Source organism: Ceratotherium simum, chromosome 32 (genome assembly GCF_057802395.1).
Source record: "Ceratotherium simum simum isolate JZ-2026a chromosome 32, ASM5780239v1, whole genome shotgun sequence".
NCBI lineage: Eukaryota > Metazoa > Chordata > Mammalia > Perissodactyla > Rhinocerotidae > Ceratotherium > Ceratotherium simum.
The window spans coordinates 22,845,619-22,867,788 of record NC_141931.1 but is presented as its reverse complement, the minus strand read 5'-3'; the positions used below and the strand labels follow the sequence as shown (position 1 = coordinate 22,867,788).

Here is a 22,170-nt window from a genome sequence, read left to right as displayed (position 1 = left end):
TTCTCCTTTCATAAAACTATTGATTGCTTCTCTAATGGTTATTGGCTTTGGGAGTTTTTCTGAACTCCCAGTGACTTTTATTCTGTAGGAAAGACGAGGCGATGGTTCGGAGAGGATTAAAATTCGTGGCATTTTGCTTAGCTGACATTGGAAGGAAGGTGTCAGAGGAAGGAAAGTGTATGTGAGGTTTTAATGGTGCAGCACATTAAGAATTGAAATGAAGTGTCCTAGAGCTGTAACACCCTTCCTATCACATGGGAACAGTCTACAGAGATGGGACTGAAATGCAAGCTAGATGTACGTGTAAGAGAATGTGTGTGTGTGTGCGCGTGTGCACGTGTGTGGTTGAGCCTCCCCTCAACTCAGAAATGTGCTGGTTAACCCTGACTTGGGATGAGGTACACCTTGTTCCCAAACACAGCCTTCTGCTTCATCTGATGTCCTTAGGGATTGTACATGTATGGGTATGTCCATCTTTTCCACGGCTTTCTTCCGACCGTGTGACTAATCCCAGCACGTTTTCTTGTATGTGAAGTCCATCACGGTTAACAGGAAATGGCATCTGTGCAGAGAGGATGACACCAGCCCAAGAGTGACATGTATTACCAGGGCAGCTCAAGCTGTCACCTCAGCCCATTCCAAGTTGACCCGCCCATGACTGGCTGGATCCTCATGAATCACTGGAGTTTATGAGGCAGGACTTGCCAGCATGCCCTCAGAGAAGAATAAAAACTAGAATTTTCCTGTAGAATCGTTCAGCTCAACAAACTTTGTGGTCATGGTCAAGAAGACCTTGAGGTTTGAAGTTATAACGCTCATACACCTACGATATTTGTGGATTTTTAAATCCCCATCTTGAGAACGGTTATAGCTGCAATTGGTAGAAACTCTGTGTTGAAACTTACGAGTGGCATTGCTGGCTGCTAGCTGGTGTGTGAAGTGACTAGAAGGGCCACAGTTGTGTCTTCTGCAGAAATGGGTCAGATGCTTCTCACGCCTCTTGTAAAGCTGTCCATCTCAGCGATACAAGGGCTGTAGGCCCTGCAATGTCGTCGTCTTTGTCATGCTTTGCCTTTTGGATATCTTGGTCTGGGTCTCCAGCTCTCTTTTGTGTTCTGGGAGATTGCTTACCCATTCATTCAGAGACAATTTCAGAAGCATCTCTGTAAATGAAAACTCACTGATTCGGAGGTGGGTACCATGAGTTCCTGGGGGCAGCAGTTAGCATTCATTGTGACCTTCTCTTTGGAAACTGAGCCGATAAACAGGGATGGAGACCTCATCCCAAGCCCAGGATGCTCTCCATAAACCATCACCTTCCTCTTCCCTCCAGGTTAGGCTGGCTTTAGAAGTAGAAGTGTCAGTGAAAACGTGATGCTACAAGAACAATAGGATTAGGACTGGCTTTCTCTTTTCCTTCCCACCTGCCAGTTCCAGGTTTAAACAAAGATTGGGGGGTGGGAGTGTTATGATTGGAAGTAAGGAGTAAAACTAAAATTTATTGACAATCTCCTCTATGCCTAGCACCACATTAGGTAGTTTCCTTTATGTTGTATAATTTAATCCTCGCAGATATCCAAGAATTAGTGGTAGTTACGTCATTCCCATTTTAAAGATGACAAACCGAGACCAAGAGAGGTAAGTAATATGCCCATAGGCACACAGCTCATAGTGGAAGGGATTCCAACTCAAGACTCACTCAAACTCCTTCCCTGCCCAGCTAGAAAGTATAACTATTGAATATTTGACACTTTACAGCCATGTCTTCCTCTGGCGCTGCATTTCCTCCGTGGACTTTGATTTGTACGTGCCTCCTGGTTTTGCCACTCAGCTGTACAGTATGAAAGGAAAAGATCACAGCAGCTTTTGCTTCTGAGTTCTAACAACTCCCCTCTATATCCTCACTTGTTCGCCTTACGGTTCATGGGGTCTTTGAATTAAAGCATTCTGTGCCTCACTTTTCTCAGGCTTCAATCTGAATAATGGGAACAGACGTTGGAAGGAAAAAGAATTTTAAGGCATTAAGAAATTGAAATGTGGGCCGGCCCGGTGGCGTAGTGGTTAAGTTTGCGCGCTCAGCTTCGGTGGCCCGGGGTTCGCAGGTTCAGATCCCACGCACGCACCAACGCACCGCTGATCAAGCCATGCTGTGACGGTGTCCCATATAAAGTAGAGGAAGATGGGCATGGATGTTAGCCCAGGGCCAGTCTTCCTCAGCAAAAAAAAAAGAGGAGGATTGGCAGCGGATGTTAGCTCAGGGCTAATCTTCCTCACCCCCCCCCAAAAAAAAAAAGAAATTGAAATGCGACTTCTTATCTGGATAAGGGGGCCAAAAGATATCATACTGCAGTCATAACCCATCAAGCAACAAATAGATATAAGACACTATCTAAGGCATCAACAAGCTCACAACAGTCATGAAACAGAGGTAGAACAGTGGGTAAGAAGGTATCAGGTGGGGTAATGCAGAGGAGGAGAGTTGAACTGGGCCTTGAAGGATGGATGAGTGAGGAGGAGAGGGAAGGTATCCTTAGAACACTCTGGATTTATCTTTGTTATTAAAACAAAGCAAAACAAAATCCTTCGCTTCATCACCATTCTTCTTCAGACCCCAAGTCATTCACATCTCTTCTCCTCTCTAAACTTGCCATATTCAAATAGGGCAAATGTAGCTATTAGCCTCCAGAGAGTGTTGAGAGACTAAGCAATTGGATGACATAAAGGTTTACACTCAGCAGTAGAGATAAGACAAGATATAACACATTCCACTCATCTTGGGTAGGTGGCTACACCACTTTTCCGTGAAGATTTTTGGTAGTTCTTTTAAGAATTTTTTTTTTTAACCTAATGGACTTCATAGGAATTAGCATCAAAAGCAAATTTAAACAAAAAGTCATTTGGGATTTTCAAAAACTCCTATCATAAGCTAAAAATGGCTAGAGAGTTGAACCATATTGTAGGGAAAAAATAAATTTCCTGTGCTCAAAACCTTAATGTATTTTCAACCTCCATGTCACTCTAATAGCTTGGTTATATAATTGCTGTAGTAATAATTAGGTTAACACATTTTACTTCTTATCTGAGGATCGTGGTCGATTTTGATTTTTCAACCATTCATCCCTAAGAGGAAATGATGGCCACGTGTATGACAAAAGTCTAGCTGATGAGTCAGAAAATTAAATGATGTGTTCCCAGTATCAATCAACTCTTTGACAGAGTCAAATGCAGAATCTAACAGGTTTGGTTCTTAAATCTTATAATCTTTTTCACTAGTATGAAAGTAGCATTTGGCTTAGAGTCTGGTCTGAAAACCTCACATCAGATGACTTCTGATCCTCGTATCAAAAGCTCTCTGATGGGGATCCGTCATCACTGTGGGTAGAGCAGATTCATGTGTTCTGTTTTACAGAAACCCAAGCTCTTGCTCTCTTAATCTTCACTCTTCTTCAAGATGTATTTGTTCAGAAAAGGGAGAGACACTCAGGCCAATGGGGCCGTCATGCCACAAGAGATTCCCTCTCAAGTCGAAAGATTTTGATTCTTGCCAAGATCTGTCTCAGACAACCGCACCCTAAGGCTTAAAACGTCCATTTCTTTTTCTTTACCCCACCTGTTGCTGCTTTCTCTCTGGACCTGATGTTATGCCTACTGCTAAGTCCACCCAGCTGTTACTGCTCAGCTGTTGGATTTCATCAAGCAGTAGTTTCTCCTTTTTTGATTTATCCACGCGTGACAGTAAGATGAGAACTTTTGGCCAATTGGGGAAAAACATTTTGTGGGGTTGGCGGTGTTGAAGGGCAGATTGCCAGGGAACTGAAAACCTCATTCTGAGAGGTATAAAATTTTTTCCTGCCGCCAGGCTGGCACCAGATAAGGGTACCCGGTATAGTTTGACAAATCTCGGCATCTTCAAGAAGCCACTGGAATGTTCCTTTGGTGGTTTTTTCTGAGCGCCTTCATGTGCAAATCACCATGCTAGACAGGGAAGCCTTTCTCAGCTCTCCACCCTTTCTCCATTCTTCTCCTTCTCAATTTTCGTATCTTATTTACTCACTTCCTAGGACGAAGTCTTACATCCTTCCCCTCCTGCCCCCTGGTCGTGTCTGGAAAGGAATCCCACGGCTCCCTCCAGAGACAGCTGTTCCTAGTTCAGAAATCAGCATTGGTCAAGGCTACGCTAACGTGATTTCTGTTGAAGATAAGCAACCCATGACAGCTCTCTTCGCTGTTGTAGTCACCTGCCTCTTCAGACGTGCAGCTGTAGAGCAAAGCTTCTGGCATTGTCTGGCTTCCATTTGAGAGAGAAAAGGGGATAAAGGAGGAAGAAAGAAAAAGCTGAGAGGGGAGGAAAAAGTGGTATTATGGAAAAAGGTGGAAAGGGGAAAGGCAAGTTAGAGAGGGAAGTGATGAGCTGGCTGGGTTCTGGGTCTCACAGATCCACACTATTAACATTTCATCCCCTTGGAATGGAAGCTTCTAAAAACTCTAGAGGGTCTTCTCATTTCCGAGCACGAAGGTATGTATACAAAGAACCATCTTCAGCTTGAGGGCCCCTTCAGAAGGAAGATAAATCCACCATTATGTATTTTTGCTCTATTAAAAACAGATTCAGAAAAACACAAGATTGCAGAAAGCTAGCAGCAGCTGTTCTCAAGGGAGAGTGTCTGCTTAAAATTCCCGTAAAAATGTAAAATAAGAGTTTAATAACTATTTCATCTTTGTTGGCATTTAATTTTACTGAAGTCGTTTTAGCAGTGGTACAGTCACTATTCCAGAAGCTTGCAAAAGGGTGGGAGGAATAATAAGGTGATCATTTTAAACTTACGGTGATATAAATATTTTTTAGAGGATACCTTTCTGGAGCTAAGAAAAGATATATTTACAATGTGTCACTTAAGGATCTGTTTGGGGGTGTTTTTAAGCACATAAAAAAACCACCATTGTTTATTTTCGCAAGTTGCTAATGAAAGTGGAGTGAGCCAAGAGCAAACACATGGCCACAAAGTCAGATACTCTCCCAGGTACTTAAAATTCATGTGGATTTCAAATTTATTGGCTGGAAATGATGGGAAATCCCCTTATAGGGCCTGTATTTCTTGCTCCAAATGGCTCTGAGCACATTGAGCTTTTTTTTTTTTTTGAACTGAAACAGCTATGTTAACAAAATTTGAATTTGAAAATGTGATAGGGGAAAGATGTTTTGGATTCTAGTTTGTAAAGATGAGCCAGAAATGAGGGGGATAAAAATGCTTTTGTGAAGGTGGCTTTCTGAATAGACCGGAACAGTCCCGTCATGTCTTTATAGTTGCAGAGCTGATAGTCGACTGCTTTTAAAGAGATTGTCATGTATGAAGTTATCTACGGGAATAATGAAAAAGATGGAAATTTGTCATAATATGTACAAGGTAGTCTTTAGGAGAAGAAAATTAACTGGTTATAAACATTGATCACTATACAGGCGTCGGTCTTTAAGTTATAGATAAACTTGATGCAAAAATGTTGAAAGATCTAGAATCAAGGGAATCTATTCTGGTTCATTGATTGAGCGGGGTAACAGGAATAGGATTCTTGCAATTCAAGCAGTGTGTACTCTACGGACAAATGCATTTATTAGCACTCTGTTCTATTGAGAGGTTTTTGTTTTTTTTTTAATGCCAGTGATAATTCAGTGCTCAAACAATGAGCATTGCAGAAAACCCAGTTTGAGATGAAGCATGAGAGAGACGCGGTTGCTGAAACAGCACAGTGCACCGGATTGCCTTGGAAGGCCTCACATAAAATGAGGTCATTCAGAAACTTTCCCTTGAAGTGCTTCCAATTCTTCAATTGCCTTTTGTTTGGGAAATGAATAGCAAGTTGATTAAAAAAAAAAAAAAAAGTAGACAATTAGGGAAGGTAGAGGGATGGGCTGAGGGAAGAGCTTAAGGTTTTTCTACAATGAAGCTAAAACTATGTGGAAACTTCATTGTTCCCAACAGCCCCATCCCCGGTGTGTCAGCACACAGGGGCATCACCAACCAGGTCATGTCCACGAGAGGGGACTGCTGATGGCCTCGTCCCCTCTCACTGCTGTTGATAAGATCCTTATTGCTATTGCTCTAAAATAGCTTCATTGAACCTGAGTGCTCAACAGCGGCCCAGTGGAGCTGTCTGCCAAATATTTTCAACTGCCAAAACATGATACCTGATGGCTCATTACTGCATGAAAATTAAAAAAGGGGCCCCATTGAATTGTTCTTAGATTTTTTTTCCCCCTTCTGCCAAAGCAGTGAAATGAGAAATTTAAGCTTTTCATCAGGTGGTATTTGGCTGGGTGTGTTTGTTTTGTTTTCGTTTTTAAGCTCAAGAGCTTGTGAGTTTCGTATTTTTTAAAACGGCTATTGTGGATGTGCTGCGATCGTGGAAACAAAACCCTATGCGGAGTGTGTGTGTGTGTGTGTGTGTATTTTGTTTCTTTCTGGCACCTACATCAATGCCTGTGCAATCACTGTATTATTTATGTATTTGGCAGCCAAACTATTTAAACTCATCTACACTCAATAAGATTCCCTTGGTTTGCATGGTCCCTGTAACCGATGTAAGAGTTTTCTATTTGATCCTGGTTTTGCTTCTAACTTTAAATGGCAAAAGCAAATGTCTTTTAAAAACTCTGGTACACTGTAGTTGTTAAATAAGGCAGTAACCTATGCACTAGCAATTCTTTCTCTATGACCTACTTACATACTACTTCACCCTCCTTATAGTCTGATTAAAAACTGCTTTGAATCCACTATTGCCTCAAGGGATTTGAGGCTAGAATTTAACAAACTGCTGAGAAGGCTTAACTCAGTAAGAGGGCTTCCCTACAGCTTCTCCCAGCGAATTCACATGCAATTAAAGAGAACATAAATATTTCAGAAGTATATATGTTAATGATGTTTTTTCTACCTTATAGAATATAGATATATGTTGAGCTTTATTCCATAGCTGATTTGAAAATATTTTTCTTTTTGATGAATGCAGTTGTGTTTTGCTTCTGTTCTGGAGGCCAGTCCTGTTTGTTCGTTTGTGAAATAAATTTGTTATATAATCAGCTCATTATATACATTTGGGATTTATATAAATAATATATGGAAAACCAAGAACTTTCAAGGTTTGTCTCATTTATCCAGCTAGTTACTTTATTAAGATTACTGAATGACCAACAAAATTCTTATAATGTTGAAGGCAGCCTGCAGTAGGAAGTAAATGTATTTTAGTATTATTAGGGAAAGTTGGGGCATTTTGGGTGTAGGAATTCATTTTATTGCATCTGTTTCTCAATTCTTTACGAACCTAGAGCTGGTTCCTCAGGCAGTATTTTAAAATGAAGGTGAGTCCTAGCTCTCCAACTATCTTGGAATTAGAACTATCTGGGTCAAAAGCCAGATACATTGTTCAGTTGAAGAAGGAAATCAAGTCAGTTAAGCATACATGGACTTAACTGAATACTTTAGGCCTGTTACTCCATATTGCTCAGTGCATCAAGCCTGGATTTAAAATTGGTATATAAATAGCTATTTTCCTGCATAACCTCTCAAGATGGTCAGTTCTCATTATTTATCACACAAGAAATTGATGAGAAAAGATAAAAATGATCTTTTCTCCATCTTATGGTGTCTGATACATTTACCTCCATGATACATTTAACTCCATGTGATATATTTAACTCCACCTGATACATTTTGCTACAGGTGACTTAGTTTAACCCTCGGGCTACTGTGACTATCCCCAGGTGTGATGCCATTATAAAATAAAAAGTGATGATTACCAAAAGAGGCCAACTATAAACTTCGGGTATGCAATTTATGATGTTGCTTTACAACATGAGACATGCCATTGAGAAGTTTTACCTATTTGTGACATTGTCAAAAGTTCAGTTTTTTCTAAATAACCAAACAACAAAACAATAAGAACACTAAATTAGAATGTCACCATAGAAATACTTTCAAGAATTTTCGCAAATCACTTGGGAAAATTAAACTCTCTGCTTTTATTCATTTGTAAGAGTTTTGCCGTTTTGCTCAATTCCGATGAGTAAACCAGTCACAAATCTTTTTTTATTTGTTTCTTATTTTCAGTCTGTTATACTTCTTAACGTTTTCAAGATGATACAAAAGGAAATATAATTGTGCAGAGACTGATTCCTTTCTCCTTAAAGCACTAAGTCCCTAAATGTCACTTGGGCCACTTATCCGATATTTACTTTGGCTAAGCCACGAACGCTATCTCAGTTATTGTTAGTTCATACACTAGCAAGCGTATCACACGGAGGAGCATTTAAACAAACACTCGTGATGATTCCGTTTCCTGTGGTTTCGGTTTGGGAGTTGGGTTTGATCTGGAAGCGAATGAGGCTTTGGCAATTCGGTGGCACTCAAGCTACAAGCGGTTATTCCAGCCTCGTGCCAGGCGCCGTGGAAATGGGGCGAGGGGATGGAGTGGAACAGGACAGAGTCAGCGCGGTGGACGAGTTTGCGTTTCTGGATGCTTGGGGACCCTAGGAAAGTCTGGCTATTTTTAAAGATGGTGAGCTCAGCTCCCCGCGCCGCCCGCCTCGGGCCGGTCCCTCCCTCCGGGGGCCGGGCCGGGCGGGCCCGCAGGGGTTAAGCGGCGGCGCGGCGGGCGCGGAGCTCCGCCTCCGCTCGCCGCACCTGGCGCTCCGCAGCCCGGCGCCCCGGCACTGGATTTCGGAGGGGATTGGCGGAGAGCGGGCGGGGAGAGAATGTGACAAGTGCCGGCTCGGGCGGCCGCCGCGGGGAGGCCGCGCGCACCTGTCCCTGCCCGTCTCGCGCCGCCCGCGGCCGCTCGGACGCGCGCACCGCCGCCCCCCGCCGCCCGAGCGCAGAGCGCGCGCCGCGAACATGACTTCTGCCTTCAAGCTGGATTTCCTCCCGGACATGATGGTCGAGGGCCGCCTGCTAGTTCCCGACCGAATGTGAGTGCAGCCCCGGGGGGCCGTGTGGCCGCGCGGCCGCTGTCCCCGCGCGCCCGGCCGGGCGGCCGCCGCCAAGTCGCCTTCCCCGAGCCCCGGGGAGGGCGCGAGCGGGCGCGGCGCTCCTCCGCCCTGGAACGCGGGCGGCGGCTCCCGGTCGGCCGCCTCCCTGGGCTTTCTCAGCCGGCGCTGGACGCGGGCAGGAGGGAGAGTGTCCTGACGTGCTGCGCCCAGCGGTGCGGGGACCCGGGTCAGGGCGGGGAGCGGCGAGCGGGGCGCGGGGACCGGGCGGGGAGCGGCGAGTGGGGCGCGGAGACCCGGGTCAGGGCGGGGACCGGCGAGTGGGGCGCGGAGACCCGGGTCAGGGCGGGGAGCGGGGCGCGGGGACCTGGGTCAGGGCGGGGACCGGCGAGCGGGGCGCGGGGACACGGGTCAGGGCGGGGACCAGCGAGCGGGGCGCGGGGAGCGGCGAGCGGGGCGCGGGGACCCGGGTCAGGGCGGGGAGCGGCGAGCGGGGCGCGGGGACCGGGCGGGGACCGGCGAGCGGGGCGCGGGGACCCGGGTCAGGGCGGGGAGCGGCGAGCGGGGCGCGGGGACCGGGCGGGACCGGCGAGCGGGGCGCGGGGACCCGGGTCAGGGCGGGGAGCGGCGAGCGGGGCGCGGGGACCGGGCGGGGACCGGCGAGCGGGGCGCGGGGACCCGGGTCAGGGCGGGGACCGGCGAGCGGGGCGTGGGTTCAGGGCGGGAAGCGGGGATCGGGGTCCAGCCAGCGGACACTGGGTGAGGAGCGGCGAGCCTGACGCGGGATCCCGGGGGTCTAGGCGTGAGGTCTGGCCAGCCGGGACCGGCGAGCGGGGCGCGGCGCGCGCGTGCCCGCTCGTGTCATTTGAAATGTGGGGCTGATGGAGCTCTCGTGGCCCATTTGAAGATCCCTTCTTAGAATTACCCGCTTATCTGACTTACCAGTTGTAAACACTCCTTTCCTATGGTGGGAGAGTGGAAGGAGAGAAGAGGAGCAAAATAAAAAAAGGGGGGGGGGTGTGTGTAATTAGAAAGCATTAAAATAGCCAGGTGAACGCTATTGCAGAAATTAGAGGTAATTTTTAAGTAATCGTGGTGGTATGTTTGATATGCAGTCTGTAATTTAATAATTAATGTGATTTTGGTTGTTTTATGTGTCGTCAAACTAAAGTAGAGAGTTTATTGGGAGAAGTAGAGAGCTGGGATTCCTGAAGAAGGGAAAGTATGCCGGATTTTTGTCTGGCTCCTTAGTCGTGATAGGAAACTTTCTGTTATCAGCTCAGGCACTATCAAGTCAATAGATCAACCTGTATTTCAGGCATGTTGTGAAAAGAAAACCTGAAGAGATAGAAAAAGGATTGCCAGAAGTGGGTCTGAAAAGTCTGTGTCTATTGTATACATGGAATGTATAAAATGCTCTTATCAGGCAAGAAATTTAATGGTGAATCTAGGCTACAATTAATCTAGTGGAAAAAGGACTGTTATTCTTGGTAAGAGTACATATAAAATCTTTTCTGTTCTACACACTATTAAGACTTAACATCCATATTCTTTCTGGCCCCTTACTGTACCCTTCGCAGTTTTCAGGCCATTCCGAGCTTTATGATCCATTTCCCTGGCAACTAATTTTCCCCTGCAATACTAGATTCTTTTTCTAGTATATTAAATGTTATGAGTTGAGAGATTCTTGAGAAACTCTGCAGTGGCCAATTACTTGAGCCCCTAGGATTTAAAAGAAAATGGGGGAGGATGATGTTAGAATTTGTTAAATGTGACTTGTCCTTCAGTCGATATGAAGAATGTTAACTTGCTTGAACACACGATCAGATTCATTGCCTCGGCAAAGATAATCAGATAACAAATCGTAATGTTGAATTTCCTTTGGGCAGTTTTCTCTGAGAAATTAATCTTGATCAGTAACATTCCCATGATATTTGTTTTAAAAGATCTCTGTCCTGTCCCCTTTATATATCTGTATAGGTATATAATACATGTTTGCGCATCAGCTATTGAAAGTTTTATGTGTTTTCTCCTCTCTAGAGGAGTATCGGGGCTGAACCAAAGAATTGGCTTGGTCATGATTTTGAATTTATGATCACCTGCTACTTAGGACCATAATATATCTAGCTAATGAATGCTCTAAGAATTTAAAGTGTTAAAGGCCTCTGAAAGATGCTGTCTTTTGTCGTTAAATTATGAAAGTTTAACTTGTCCTTTTCATTTGGTGGATGAATGTGGCTTGTTCAAACTATTTGCTCTGAATAGAGCCTTTGTGTCTTAGCCACGGAGTCGCCTGTACAAATCCTAATATAACTTCTACCCCACTTCTCTTTCAGATGTTAGTTATTTCCAAATGGTAGCCTTTGGAATCGAACTCAGGTTGTTTTCGGTATTTGTCGACTATTGCTTAATTGAACTTTAAAGAAAAAAAAGGAAAAAAGAGGATTTGTAAATAATTTTATTTGTTTCCAAGGTAACTATTCTGTGTGTCCTTAGCCCTGAGACTACTGTAGCATGTTTTCCAAAGTAGTTTGTAATTAACTTACATAAGAGACTATCTTTGGGGACTACAGGTGCGTGGGAAGGGCATATGACAAGTTGAAAATGCTTGAAACCCACCTAGAAGTATGTCTTACCGCCATGTTCATACAGTTGAGAAGGTAGCTATGGGAATTTATTGTTTTGGGGACTGGTTGTCATGTATGGTGTATTGCCATTTGGACTAAATTGCAGTCGGCTAGATATTGGCCTTTTCCTAAAAGGAACTTACATAAAGTGTAGGGGCTTTTCTGGTGTTGATTTTCTAAACTTATTTTTGATGGCGTTTTCCCACAAGAATATATTAGATAAGTTTGCACGATGTAATATGTTTGAGTCCTCAAGGCAGATGAACGGATAGCTTTTGAGATGAATTATTACGCTTGATGGCCCCACCAGCCATCCACTGTTTAAAGAGCCCAGATCATTTAAGGCTCTGTAGTGCTATAGAATTGTTAGGACATACACTTCCAAGTCTTGGGATTTTAAATGTTCAGTATCAAAACTGTAAATGGAAATGGACCTTTTAAATAGTCTCAACTATTACATTTTTGTTTTATTCGTGGTACTATAAAATATCATTTGCAGCAAAGCATAATGAAAATAAAATAGAAACTGATTTTTTAAAAATTCTCTTTTAAACTGGGGCAGTTAGTTTTGGATTGGGGATGGGAATGAGTGTTTCCTCCTTTGTTTCACCTTTTTAACGATCACATATGTGCATTTAGGGTTTTTAAATATTTTTAATTTTTAAACAAAAAAATCTAAGAAATACTGTCTTGGAAATGAGAAATTGCAGGTGGAAAAAATCTATAAATACAGCTTTAAAAGTCTTAGTTCAGATTTGTGATGTTAGAGTAAGATATTGAGAAGAAGCTATCAATAAATTGAAATGAAATCTTACTTTTTTTTCACATTCGGTAAGTAATCTTATTGACAATGAGAAAAGTTATCGTGAGTGTAAATTTATCAACTTGGTGAATTAACCTTTTGTTTATTAAATCCTCCCAAGTTAGGATAACTGGAAAAATATCTATCGATGTCTAATTAAACTGAAAGGTGGTTCTGGGGACATCATTGTTATAGTCTAAAGGGGTTTTGGCGACCATCTCATCAGACTTGGTTTTCTAGATTAAGAAACTATTAGAGGGGCAATGCGCCCCCTTCAGGGAGGCAAAGTAATTACTGCTTCCTCCTTTTCCCCCTAAAATGACAAAACATAAATCGTTAATTGAATGCCTGCTGTGTGCCAGGACACTTTACTTACACTGTCTCTAATCTTTACAATAGATCTGCTTGGTGGTTCTTATACCCGTTTTACAGATGATGCTTAAAGAGGTTACATACTTGCCCATGCCACGTAGGCAGTAAATGGCAAAGCCGAGGTTGACTTGTGTGTGTTCTATAAATGCATGTTCACGTGTTGATGGGGAGAGAGAATGTGAGTTCAACATGACAGATTTTTGTTAGAAAAACAAAATTGTGACATGAGAATGAGCATTATCGGAAATAAATACATATCACCTATTCAGGATTGTCTCTAATTTATTCCATATGTTAATTAACTAACGAGAATATATTTTAATTAAAAATCTGTTTTGGTTTACAAGGGACCCGCAAGATGAAGGTCAAAAGCAGTGGGGTCCTGTTTTTTTTTTTTTTCCCAGATGGCATTTAAAGTATATTTGGAAAATGCCATTACAAATAATACAGAGAGAAGTGAAGTGTGTCACCTGATTCCGTGATGGTCATGAGAGGCAATGAAAATGAGGAGACTCTAAAAGAAGGGCTATGCATATGGTTCTTTAAGAAAAAATTTAAAAATATCTTTTCAGATGGGATTTCTCAGTTAACAGTACATATTTTAGTATCAGCTGCTTCCTGAGACCAAAAATTCATCCCACGCTGGCATTTTAGAACGCTCGTGTTATCTTTGATCTGGGTTAGAGGTATTATTTTAGTTGTTAAGTCTTGCTATTTAATTGTAATTTGCTGGATTGAGATGACTCTGGCATCTGTTGCTGAGATGCAGTGAACTGGAGGGAACAAGAACCTGGCAAGACAAGATAAAAAGGAGATAGGATTTGCAGATATAAACCTAGTAATTAAGATTTCATGGGATCATTTGGAGTGTTTTTCCATCTCAGGGTCTTTTTCCCCCCAAGAGCCGTAATAGCAGTATCTTTGGCCTCTGATAAAAGATTGCCTTCCCTTTTTCACGTAAATCCAAACTTTTCATTTCTCTTTACCCCTTCCTTGTGGTTTTGTTTCTTCTGAGTTAGACACTCATTCACTTCTCACAAAAAGACAGGTAATATTTCGGTGTGCGCAATAATCTGATGAACTTGAGTGTTGTACAGCCAGCACACGATATGTATGATCTAGCTACTGTGCCAAAATTTGGGGGTAGTACTCATTGTTGAGGCTAACTTATAGACTCTGAGACCAGTTATCAATGGGGGGGTCTCATGTCATTGTAGAGAATTTAATAAAACAACAACAAACAGTCCTCACAACTATTAAACAATTCTATAAGCATCCCTTATCTTATTTGCATTTCATTGGAAGACCTGATATTTTCAACACGTTTCAAGGAGCTACATTAATAAGTCATTAATGTGTTGTACTTCCTGTGCTGTATTCACCCAAACTTAAAAAGTCGTTATTTCCAATTTAGAGTTTTCATATTGGAGTTTGTTTTGTTCAGGGAAGGGTCCCATTTTTGCTTTATGTTTGTGGACTAGGCTGCCACAAAGAGTTAGCTATTTCTCAGTGTAATATTTATTCTACAGAATTGCAGAAGGGACGGTTTAGAAGGTACTAATGATTTCCATTTCGTTAGCACCTCCAAGTTCTCCTGCCCTCATGTTTATTTCCACTATCAGGGAGGTACCAGTAATATAATGAAGCCAGCATCAGTGATGTGCCACTTGTGTAGCCGTGCAGAAAATGTATTTTTATTTTTCCTTAAGAAAAAGCTCTTGCTAAACCTAAGAGAAATGGAGCTTCGCGTTCCTGGAAAAACCTTGGTGGGAAACAAAAACTAATTAGTGCCGTAAATGGGATGCTGTCAGGTAATTGTACAATAATTATTCCCCTTTAGCATCATCGCTGTTTAATTGTGCCATCCAATATTCTCATGCTCTGAATCGAGATGTGAAGGGATTGGAAACCTTGGTCTCCTCCTGGGAATGCCTTTTTCATTTACTATGAGCTGTAGACTCCTCCTAAAGGACTTTTAAAAGGAAGGGAGAGACATTTAGGGAGATTTTGAACAGCTTCACTCTTCCCATTTGTTCTAAATCACGACAGAAAGTGATTACTCCAACTAGTTTTATAGAAATACAATTCCAGTTCTGTGGCCGAAATGCCTTGTGAGCATATTTGAAATTTACACGTTGACAGAGCTACACTCGGAGTTTTATGAACGGTCTGTTTTATGAACTGCAGATTGTAGATCACGTTTAGATATTGCTCGTGCTTTAAAATCAGCTGATAATTTAAAATGGAATGCTAATAAATATGTAATCATGTGGCTCTCAAAATGACAGATGAGTCCAAATTTGGATTTTGGTTAAATTTTAATTACACCATCTGAATGAATGCCTCAGAGCCAACTTGCAGCAGATTATTAGACCCATTTTTTTTTTTCTCCTAAAGATGTATGTAAATTAAGTTTAGGCTGCTTTTAGACTAAAATATCGTTTCGGTTTATTATTCTGAACTTTTCTACCAGGCTTATATGGCCTTTCACTTAAGGTCAGATTTTAAATAAAGAAATCTGTTCTGAAGAGATCTCGGTGTAAATGATCTGTGCTCCCTTTCGGTCAGCAGAAGGGTGAGAGTCATACAGACAGTTGACCAATTTACCAGGATTCCTTTTATAGTAATAGTGCTTTAAAAATAGGGTGCATGGAATGTTTTGATTTTAAGTCTTAATAATTAAAGAAGTCAAAGAGGTTTGTCTCGCCGGTGAGACTGTTTATGACTGTCTTTTATAACCACAGAAATTAAGTTCTCCCATCCCAGCGGCTGCTTTGTCTGACATTTATAGGCTCAAGTAGGACTGAAGACTTCCTCCTGTCACAGATGATGGTGGTGACTCACTACTCAGAGAGAATGCAATTAATTTCAGCTGATGTTTGACATTTTGACATAACTTTTGCACAGCTTAACAAAATTTTTTTTTTGAGTACCATAAGCTTCCATACTAGGATCTAAAATTCTGTGATTTTTATGCTGAACGGCTTAATTTTCATGCTCTTTCTAAAGAAAGTTCATAGCTTGACTTAGGCTCATTAAATTTTAAGGTGGAATTTTATATCCTTTTTCATGAGTTATGTCTTCATTTCTCCTCGTCTCCCCTTGTAGCAGGAAAGTTGTACCACATTTAACTGACAAAATAAAATCAGTTGGTCCTTGAGGCTAAAAGAGCAAAATATTTTGTTATTCACCTGGCTGTGGTTAATAGGCATAAAATGTGTGTGTGTATACACACATAGTACGTATGTATTTATATATATAAAAAGTATATATATATAGAAAACCATCTTATTGGGCATAGTTCTGTACTTTCTTGAAATATCTTCCCTTTAATGGTCTTTGGCTATAAAGGTTATGAAATTGTTGCACAAAATAACACGTATTTATGGATTATTACCTTCATAACTGAAAAATTTAAGATTCAGCAAGGTTTAACATCTTGACCAAAGATGTATTTCGAATTAGTGATATTGCTGTTAGAAATAGGTCTCAGGACTATATTTTGCTCTTTGGCCAGAACCTCAGAGTAGCTTCTATTACAGGTGAGAAGAGTTCACTCTGATAATCCTGGTTCCACTACTGGGTGAAAAGCTGAGACTCTTCCCACTTCAGCTGCCTTTTCTATCCTTCTGGTAAAGTCCTTGGACCTGGGGGTCCCTTCTCTTTCTCAGCTGCGATTGAGATGTTGCTACTATCAAGATCTTGTAGGTTTAGAGTGGAGAGAAAGAAACACTCTTCACAGAAAATCTGGACAGTAGACCCTACACCGATAGTTTCTTGGGTAGGCACGGCTGGTGCTAGGCAGACCAAATTCCTTACCTTGTGCTTCTTGGCTGCTGCCACCATCTTCTTTGCTCCATGTCGTTATCCCATAGCTTCCTGTCACTGTTGAAAGGACTCCTTGAAATTTTGATTGTGCCTAATGGGAGTCCAGCCCATAGACTGAACATCTTAAAAAGGCCAAAGCTACAGGAGATTTATAGACTGTAAGGGTGTAGAGTAAATTGGTGTAAACCAACTTAAACACACACATACACTCTCACACCCAGTGGCTTTCTCTTTGCATCTCCAGAGTAAGTCATTGGGTGTCACGCAAGTGAAACAAATACAGGTCGAACTCGGATATTTCATTTTCTCCTTGAAAGAAAGATGATATGAAAAAGTGTAAGGAAGGAAAGCTTCGGGTAGAGGACTCATGTATATTTATTTAGTTAACGCTTTTTTGGTGTACTCATCACTCCTGATTCTGTGTAGCCCAGCCTAGATTCCTTGAGGTCATAAACAGTACGGCTATTTCTGAAGTTTTCTTTCTGCCTTTTTTATGTTTTCCTGATTTATATCTTTTCAGTTCTTTTATTTGAATCTTCTCTAAGATTAAATGGGCTTCTCTAAGCCCATTTTATTATCCATTTCCCGAGCAGTTTCCTAAATTCCAAGAGAAGAGGCCACATCTGTCCACGACCCAGTTCTCAGAATTGGAGCCTGGAGGGGAGAGCAGGATCAGAACACCTCGGTCATCATTTATAGTAAATTCCACTGCAGCAGCTGTGTGTTTCTCTGCATAAAACTGTATTTTGACTTCCTATATTATAGAAGGGGTGTTGAGTTTTCTGGTAGAGCATAAGGGTGGCATATTTCAGAATGATTAACTTTATGGATGTCATTGTCTTGGCCAGCTATATTTGGCTGTGCTGCAGCTGTGTTTGCTTTCTCAAAATTGTCACCAGGAGGCCTCTGACTGCAATTATTCCCTTCAGTCCATGCTGGTAGCATCTTTCCTCCTGACTCCCATTGTCCACTCAGCCATCTTTCCTTGGTGTCAGGATTTAAAGGCAACAGACAAGTCCTTTGAAAAGCCCAAATGCTGGTGAGTGCTCCTAGCAGCTCGTTCTCAAAGCAATTTCTTAATAGGAAGTCATCTTTATTTTACATTGTAATGCTACCTGTAAAGATTCTCCTTTCTTTTCACAAAAAGCCCCTGTATTTCTGACCCTTTTTTTCCCTCCTTTTCTCTTACTCTTAGATGTCAAAAAGTTGCTTCCAACACCTACTGATGGGCAGTATTTCTTAGTTTTCTGTGTTGCTAGAGCACTTTGGAGCATGTTTTTACCGACTTCTTGTGTCTTCAAGGTCTTTTACAAAACACCGTGTTGGAGATGAGATTAAGAAGCACAACATGTTTGTTTGTTTGTTTGTTTGTTTGTTTTTGCTGAGGAAGATTTGCCCTCAGCTAATATCTGTGCCAGTCTTCCTCTACTTTGTATGTGAGTTGCTGCCACAGTGTGGCTGACAAGTGGTGTAGGTCCGTGCCCGGTATCCAAACCTGCGAACCTGGGCCACTGAAGCAGAGCGCCCTGAACTCAACCACTACGCCACAGGGCTGGCCCTGCATTTTTTTTTTTCCCCCTTAATTAAGCACTTGCTACAGAATTTACTTTTCTCCCAGGAAGAATTTAGGAAACCTTTTTCTTCACACAGAAACCATTTTAATTCCATCGGCTGTGGGTGGATTTTAATTTTTAGTTAGAAATAACTTCCTCCTGGATTGTTTCTGCTTGTTGGGACGCTTGCCCTGAGCTGGGATGCACTTGTGCGTAGCAGAAGGGTATCGCTGGGGATGTTGCTTTAGGGTCTTTCCAGCAACAGGATGGAAGGTCATTCTTCGGGGTTAAGCCTCTTTTACTAAATAGCAGTCTCCTGTATTCTCTTGGCTTATCTTCTGGTTTGTTCCATGTCCCCTTCAAGTCTCAGGTAACTTATCAAGATTCATCGTCTAGAAAATAAGGATAAGAAGATACGCTTCTTACTTGTCCCACAGTGTTGCTGTGAAGCTAATGTTGGGAAAGGAATGACAACCTAAATAGTTTATAACTTCGTGGTACTTCAGACTGACCACAAATTCACCTACATTTCCTGCAAGAATCAAATACACTGAAACTTCATTACAACTGACCAGTTAATGGTTTCTCCCTCAGAACATTCATTCTTTCAAGTCTCAGCCAATGACCCATAAAGCTGTATTGCTCCCATATAAACTTCCAGAAAATGCTCAGTCCCCGGGACAACGTTATGAAGGCTGATTTTTTTTTTCTCTCCTCCTTCCACATGATGGTTGAGAAATAAAATGCAGTTCATGTTCCAACTGTGAACTTTTGGCCAGACCTTCCATTCTGGATGGGGAGAAGCAGAAAGCAATATCTCCATCCAATATCCCCAAATTCGCATTCTGAAAAGCCCATCTCTGCACCAGCTGAAATCGATTTTGATTTTCTTATGGGAAGGGAATCAGCTGCACAATGCGAAGGCTGGTTCTCACATAATGGGACTCCTGACTTTAGTAGACACCCAGCGGTTAAGCAAACAATTCTGATGATGTGAATATGGAGGGGAATATTGTAGACCCTGCTGCCTGTGTTCTCATTAGGTGCTGAGGATGCAAATGCCTGGAGGACATAGCCGGAGAGTCTCAGAAGGAGGAAATGACTTGGAGAAGGCGATGATTTTTGCCTTTTGAGGTGGCGTAGTGGGTATAGGGTGTGTATCCAGGTAGGGCCCAGCTGCAGGATACATCAGAGTTATTTTGGTTTTGTGCTTTAATAAGCGGGCAGTTATTTCTTCTGACATAGCTGATAGCGTGCTTAGAGTCCTTATTAGGAAGGTTTGCTCCTAATGTTTTTTTGTTTTTTTTGCTGAGGAAGACTGGCCCTGAGCTAAGGTCTGTTGCCAGTCTTCCTCTTTTTTTTTTTTTTTGCCTGAGGAATATTCGCCCTGAGCTAACGTCCATGCCAGTCTTCCTCTATTTTGCATGTGGGTCACTGCCACAGCATGGCTGACAGATGGTGTAGGTCCGCACCTGGGGTCTGAACCTGCAAATCCGGGCCTCCGAAGTGGAGTGCACGGAACTTTACTACGCCCAGGGCCAGCCCTGCTCCTAATGTTTTAAGTCACTTGAGTCATTAGATCAGATATGATCAGACTCAGTTAGGAAGCCTAAAGCCTTGTCTGAGTCCATTGGTTGAGGAATGCCCTCCATGACAGGGCAGGGGGACGCTGGGCACCTCCTCTGGCCAAGACAGTGATGCTGACTGTGAGAAACTTTCCAGGCCCTGAATGTGACCTCCAGACTAAGACTCCCTTGCCTCATGTGACAGACCACTTTGCATTAGGGTGATCCAGGGACTTCTCTTACGGAAGGGGGACTTGGGCGCTGTCAGAGATGACTGCGGTTTCTGAGGCTGTTGGGAAAGGAAAACTGGGTCTGTGGACAAAAGCTGGCAAAATCTTTGGAGAACGGTGCCTGCCGCACAGATACTACAAATATTTCTGTACAAATTAATTGGTGCTTTGTAATCAGCACATTTTAGCTTCCCAGTGTCAGAGAAGTCTAATTAACTTTATAGGCAGCCTTTTATTTCGGCCAAGATTTTGTGCCCAGCTATTATCAAAAGTGACCAGAATTGGACCATTGTCAGCCTCAGAAGCCACGTGATAGCCTTTATCTTGCCTCTAACTCTGTCTTGTTTTCCAGCTCTACCCAGAATGTGATACTTTTGATACAAATTGATTTCCAGTTGTCTGTTCAGTACTATCATGATGTCTTCCCAGAAGCCAAAACATGTTTTCTAGTGTCAATGAAGCTGTAATTCTTTGACAACCAAATATTTCTTTTTTGTGTGTTTCTCTTAATTCTGATGACTAATGCTTTAAAGGAGGGTGCCTTCCTGTGGGCATACTTTCTGAAATATTTTATGATATTAGCTGTTCTTGATTTAGGATACACTGTGGGCCAGCCATTAGGCTAAGGGATTTATATAAATTACCTGTAATCTTCAGAAAAATTTTGCAAGGGAAGTTGTATAACGTTTGTTTTGCATATGAGGAAATGGGGGTTCTAGAAAGTGGTCGTATGTATCTGTTTCTGTCTGTTTCCAAAGCCTGAGGTCTTTCTATCATCCCACCTCACATTTTGGCCCAGGGAGTTGCTTTCGTCTTTTGAGGAATTCTTAGATCCTCCTGTGACTATAACAGGTTGAATTTCTAGATATGCTGGCGAATTAGCAGCTGCATATGTGGGTTCTGAGTATGAAATATACTTTCTTAGCTCTGACCTAATAATCTGCTTTTTATGTGCTCTTTCACATAAATTGCTTGTTCTTGATTTTATTTCCTAGCCAGACCAATTTCTGAGTATGTAAGAGATGTCGGTAGAAAGGGGCAGTGTCAAGATCTCTTAATGCCTGAGGCAGATTCCCCCTTACCGCTGAGATCAGGAACCAGTTAACATTGAATGTTAAGGTGGATTCTTATTCTTCATTTAAGATAACTGTATATTTCATGAAGAGGTTTCTTTTGAGGATTTCATTAGACACCTGGCATTTCCTGCCCATTTACTTCCAACTGCTTAATTTTTGCACCTGATTTTGGTGAACACTTGGCCTGTCTCAGAGGCCGCTCTAGCCCATAGAAAGCCTTCTCATGAATTAGAAAAAGGCTCTAAGGTGGTGTTTGGTCCCCACTATCCTCCTCAGTAGGTGACTTTATGCAGTATCCATTCTAGAATTACATGCATTTTTACCCTCTTCTTCATAGAAGTGGCCCAAATAAGTGGGCAATAAAATAAGTAAGGCTCTGAGCAAGATTATAAATAGATTTTAGGTGATTGACAGTTGTGACCAGCTCAGGTATGGTACCCAGTCCATTTCAAGTGTCAGTACATTTTTGAGCTCTCCGTGGCATTTTGCTCAAGTGCATTAAACATTTGATAGGATTCTGGGTTTTCAGCCAATCATAGATTTTTGTTTCTTGTGTCGATACCCAATGTAAAGAAGGGATAATAGAAAAGCTGGAGTAGAATTCATGCATGGGTTGGTATAACCCACAAACCATTTCACACCGAATATTAGCTTGTCGAAATGCCTTTACTCCTGGCGGGAGACGAGCGTCGTAACCTTAGAGGATGTGATTTGAGTGGAGTTTTCATCCCGTGTGCTTATTGTATTCTTGCTACTGATGCAAACATTATCTATAATTACATTTTCAAGTTACTGAAAATTGCAGGCTTTGTTGAACAAAAATACAGCTGAAGAACGGAATGTATATCCACTCCACCCTCTTTATAAGGCTTTCAGAAATCAGACTGTAAGGTCCAATACGATGGCTCTCAACTACATGATACCAACTCCATTCTCTGATGTTTGAATACTTTGTCAAAATGCTGGGTTCCCAATGATGATCATATAATTGGAGGAAAATGCTATTACTCTTTTAGTGCATCGCTCACTCCATTCTCGGCTCAGTTACAGTGGCACCTCCTCTCGCAAATTCTCTGTTTCCAGGATGTAAAACAAGAAACCACAATTTGATTTAGATCCAAGCGTGATGGGCCAAGTTGAGAG

General features: G+C 42.3%; 1 protein-coding gene across 4 annotated transcripts in view; it reads left to right on the top strand.

Moving 5' to 3' along the window:
• The first annotated feature begins 8,807 nt into the window (after window positions 1-8,807).
• The window catches only part of CELF2 (CUGBP Elav-like family member 2), a 307,113-nt gene continuing 293,750 nt past the window's right edge, over window positions 8,808-22,170 (top strand). For all 4 annotated transcript variants that reach the window (XM_087420841.1, XM_087420838.1, XM_087420836.1 and 1 more), the window contains exon 1: window positions 8,808-8,956. In XM_087420841.1, coding sequence (XP_087276967.1) covers window positions 8,883-8,956 — 74 coding nt within the window. In that variant the 5' untranslated portion in view covers window positions 8,808-8,882. The remainder of the gene's footprint in view (window positions 8,957-22,170) is intronic.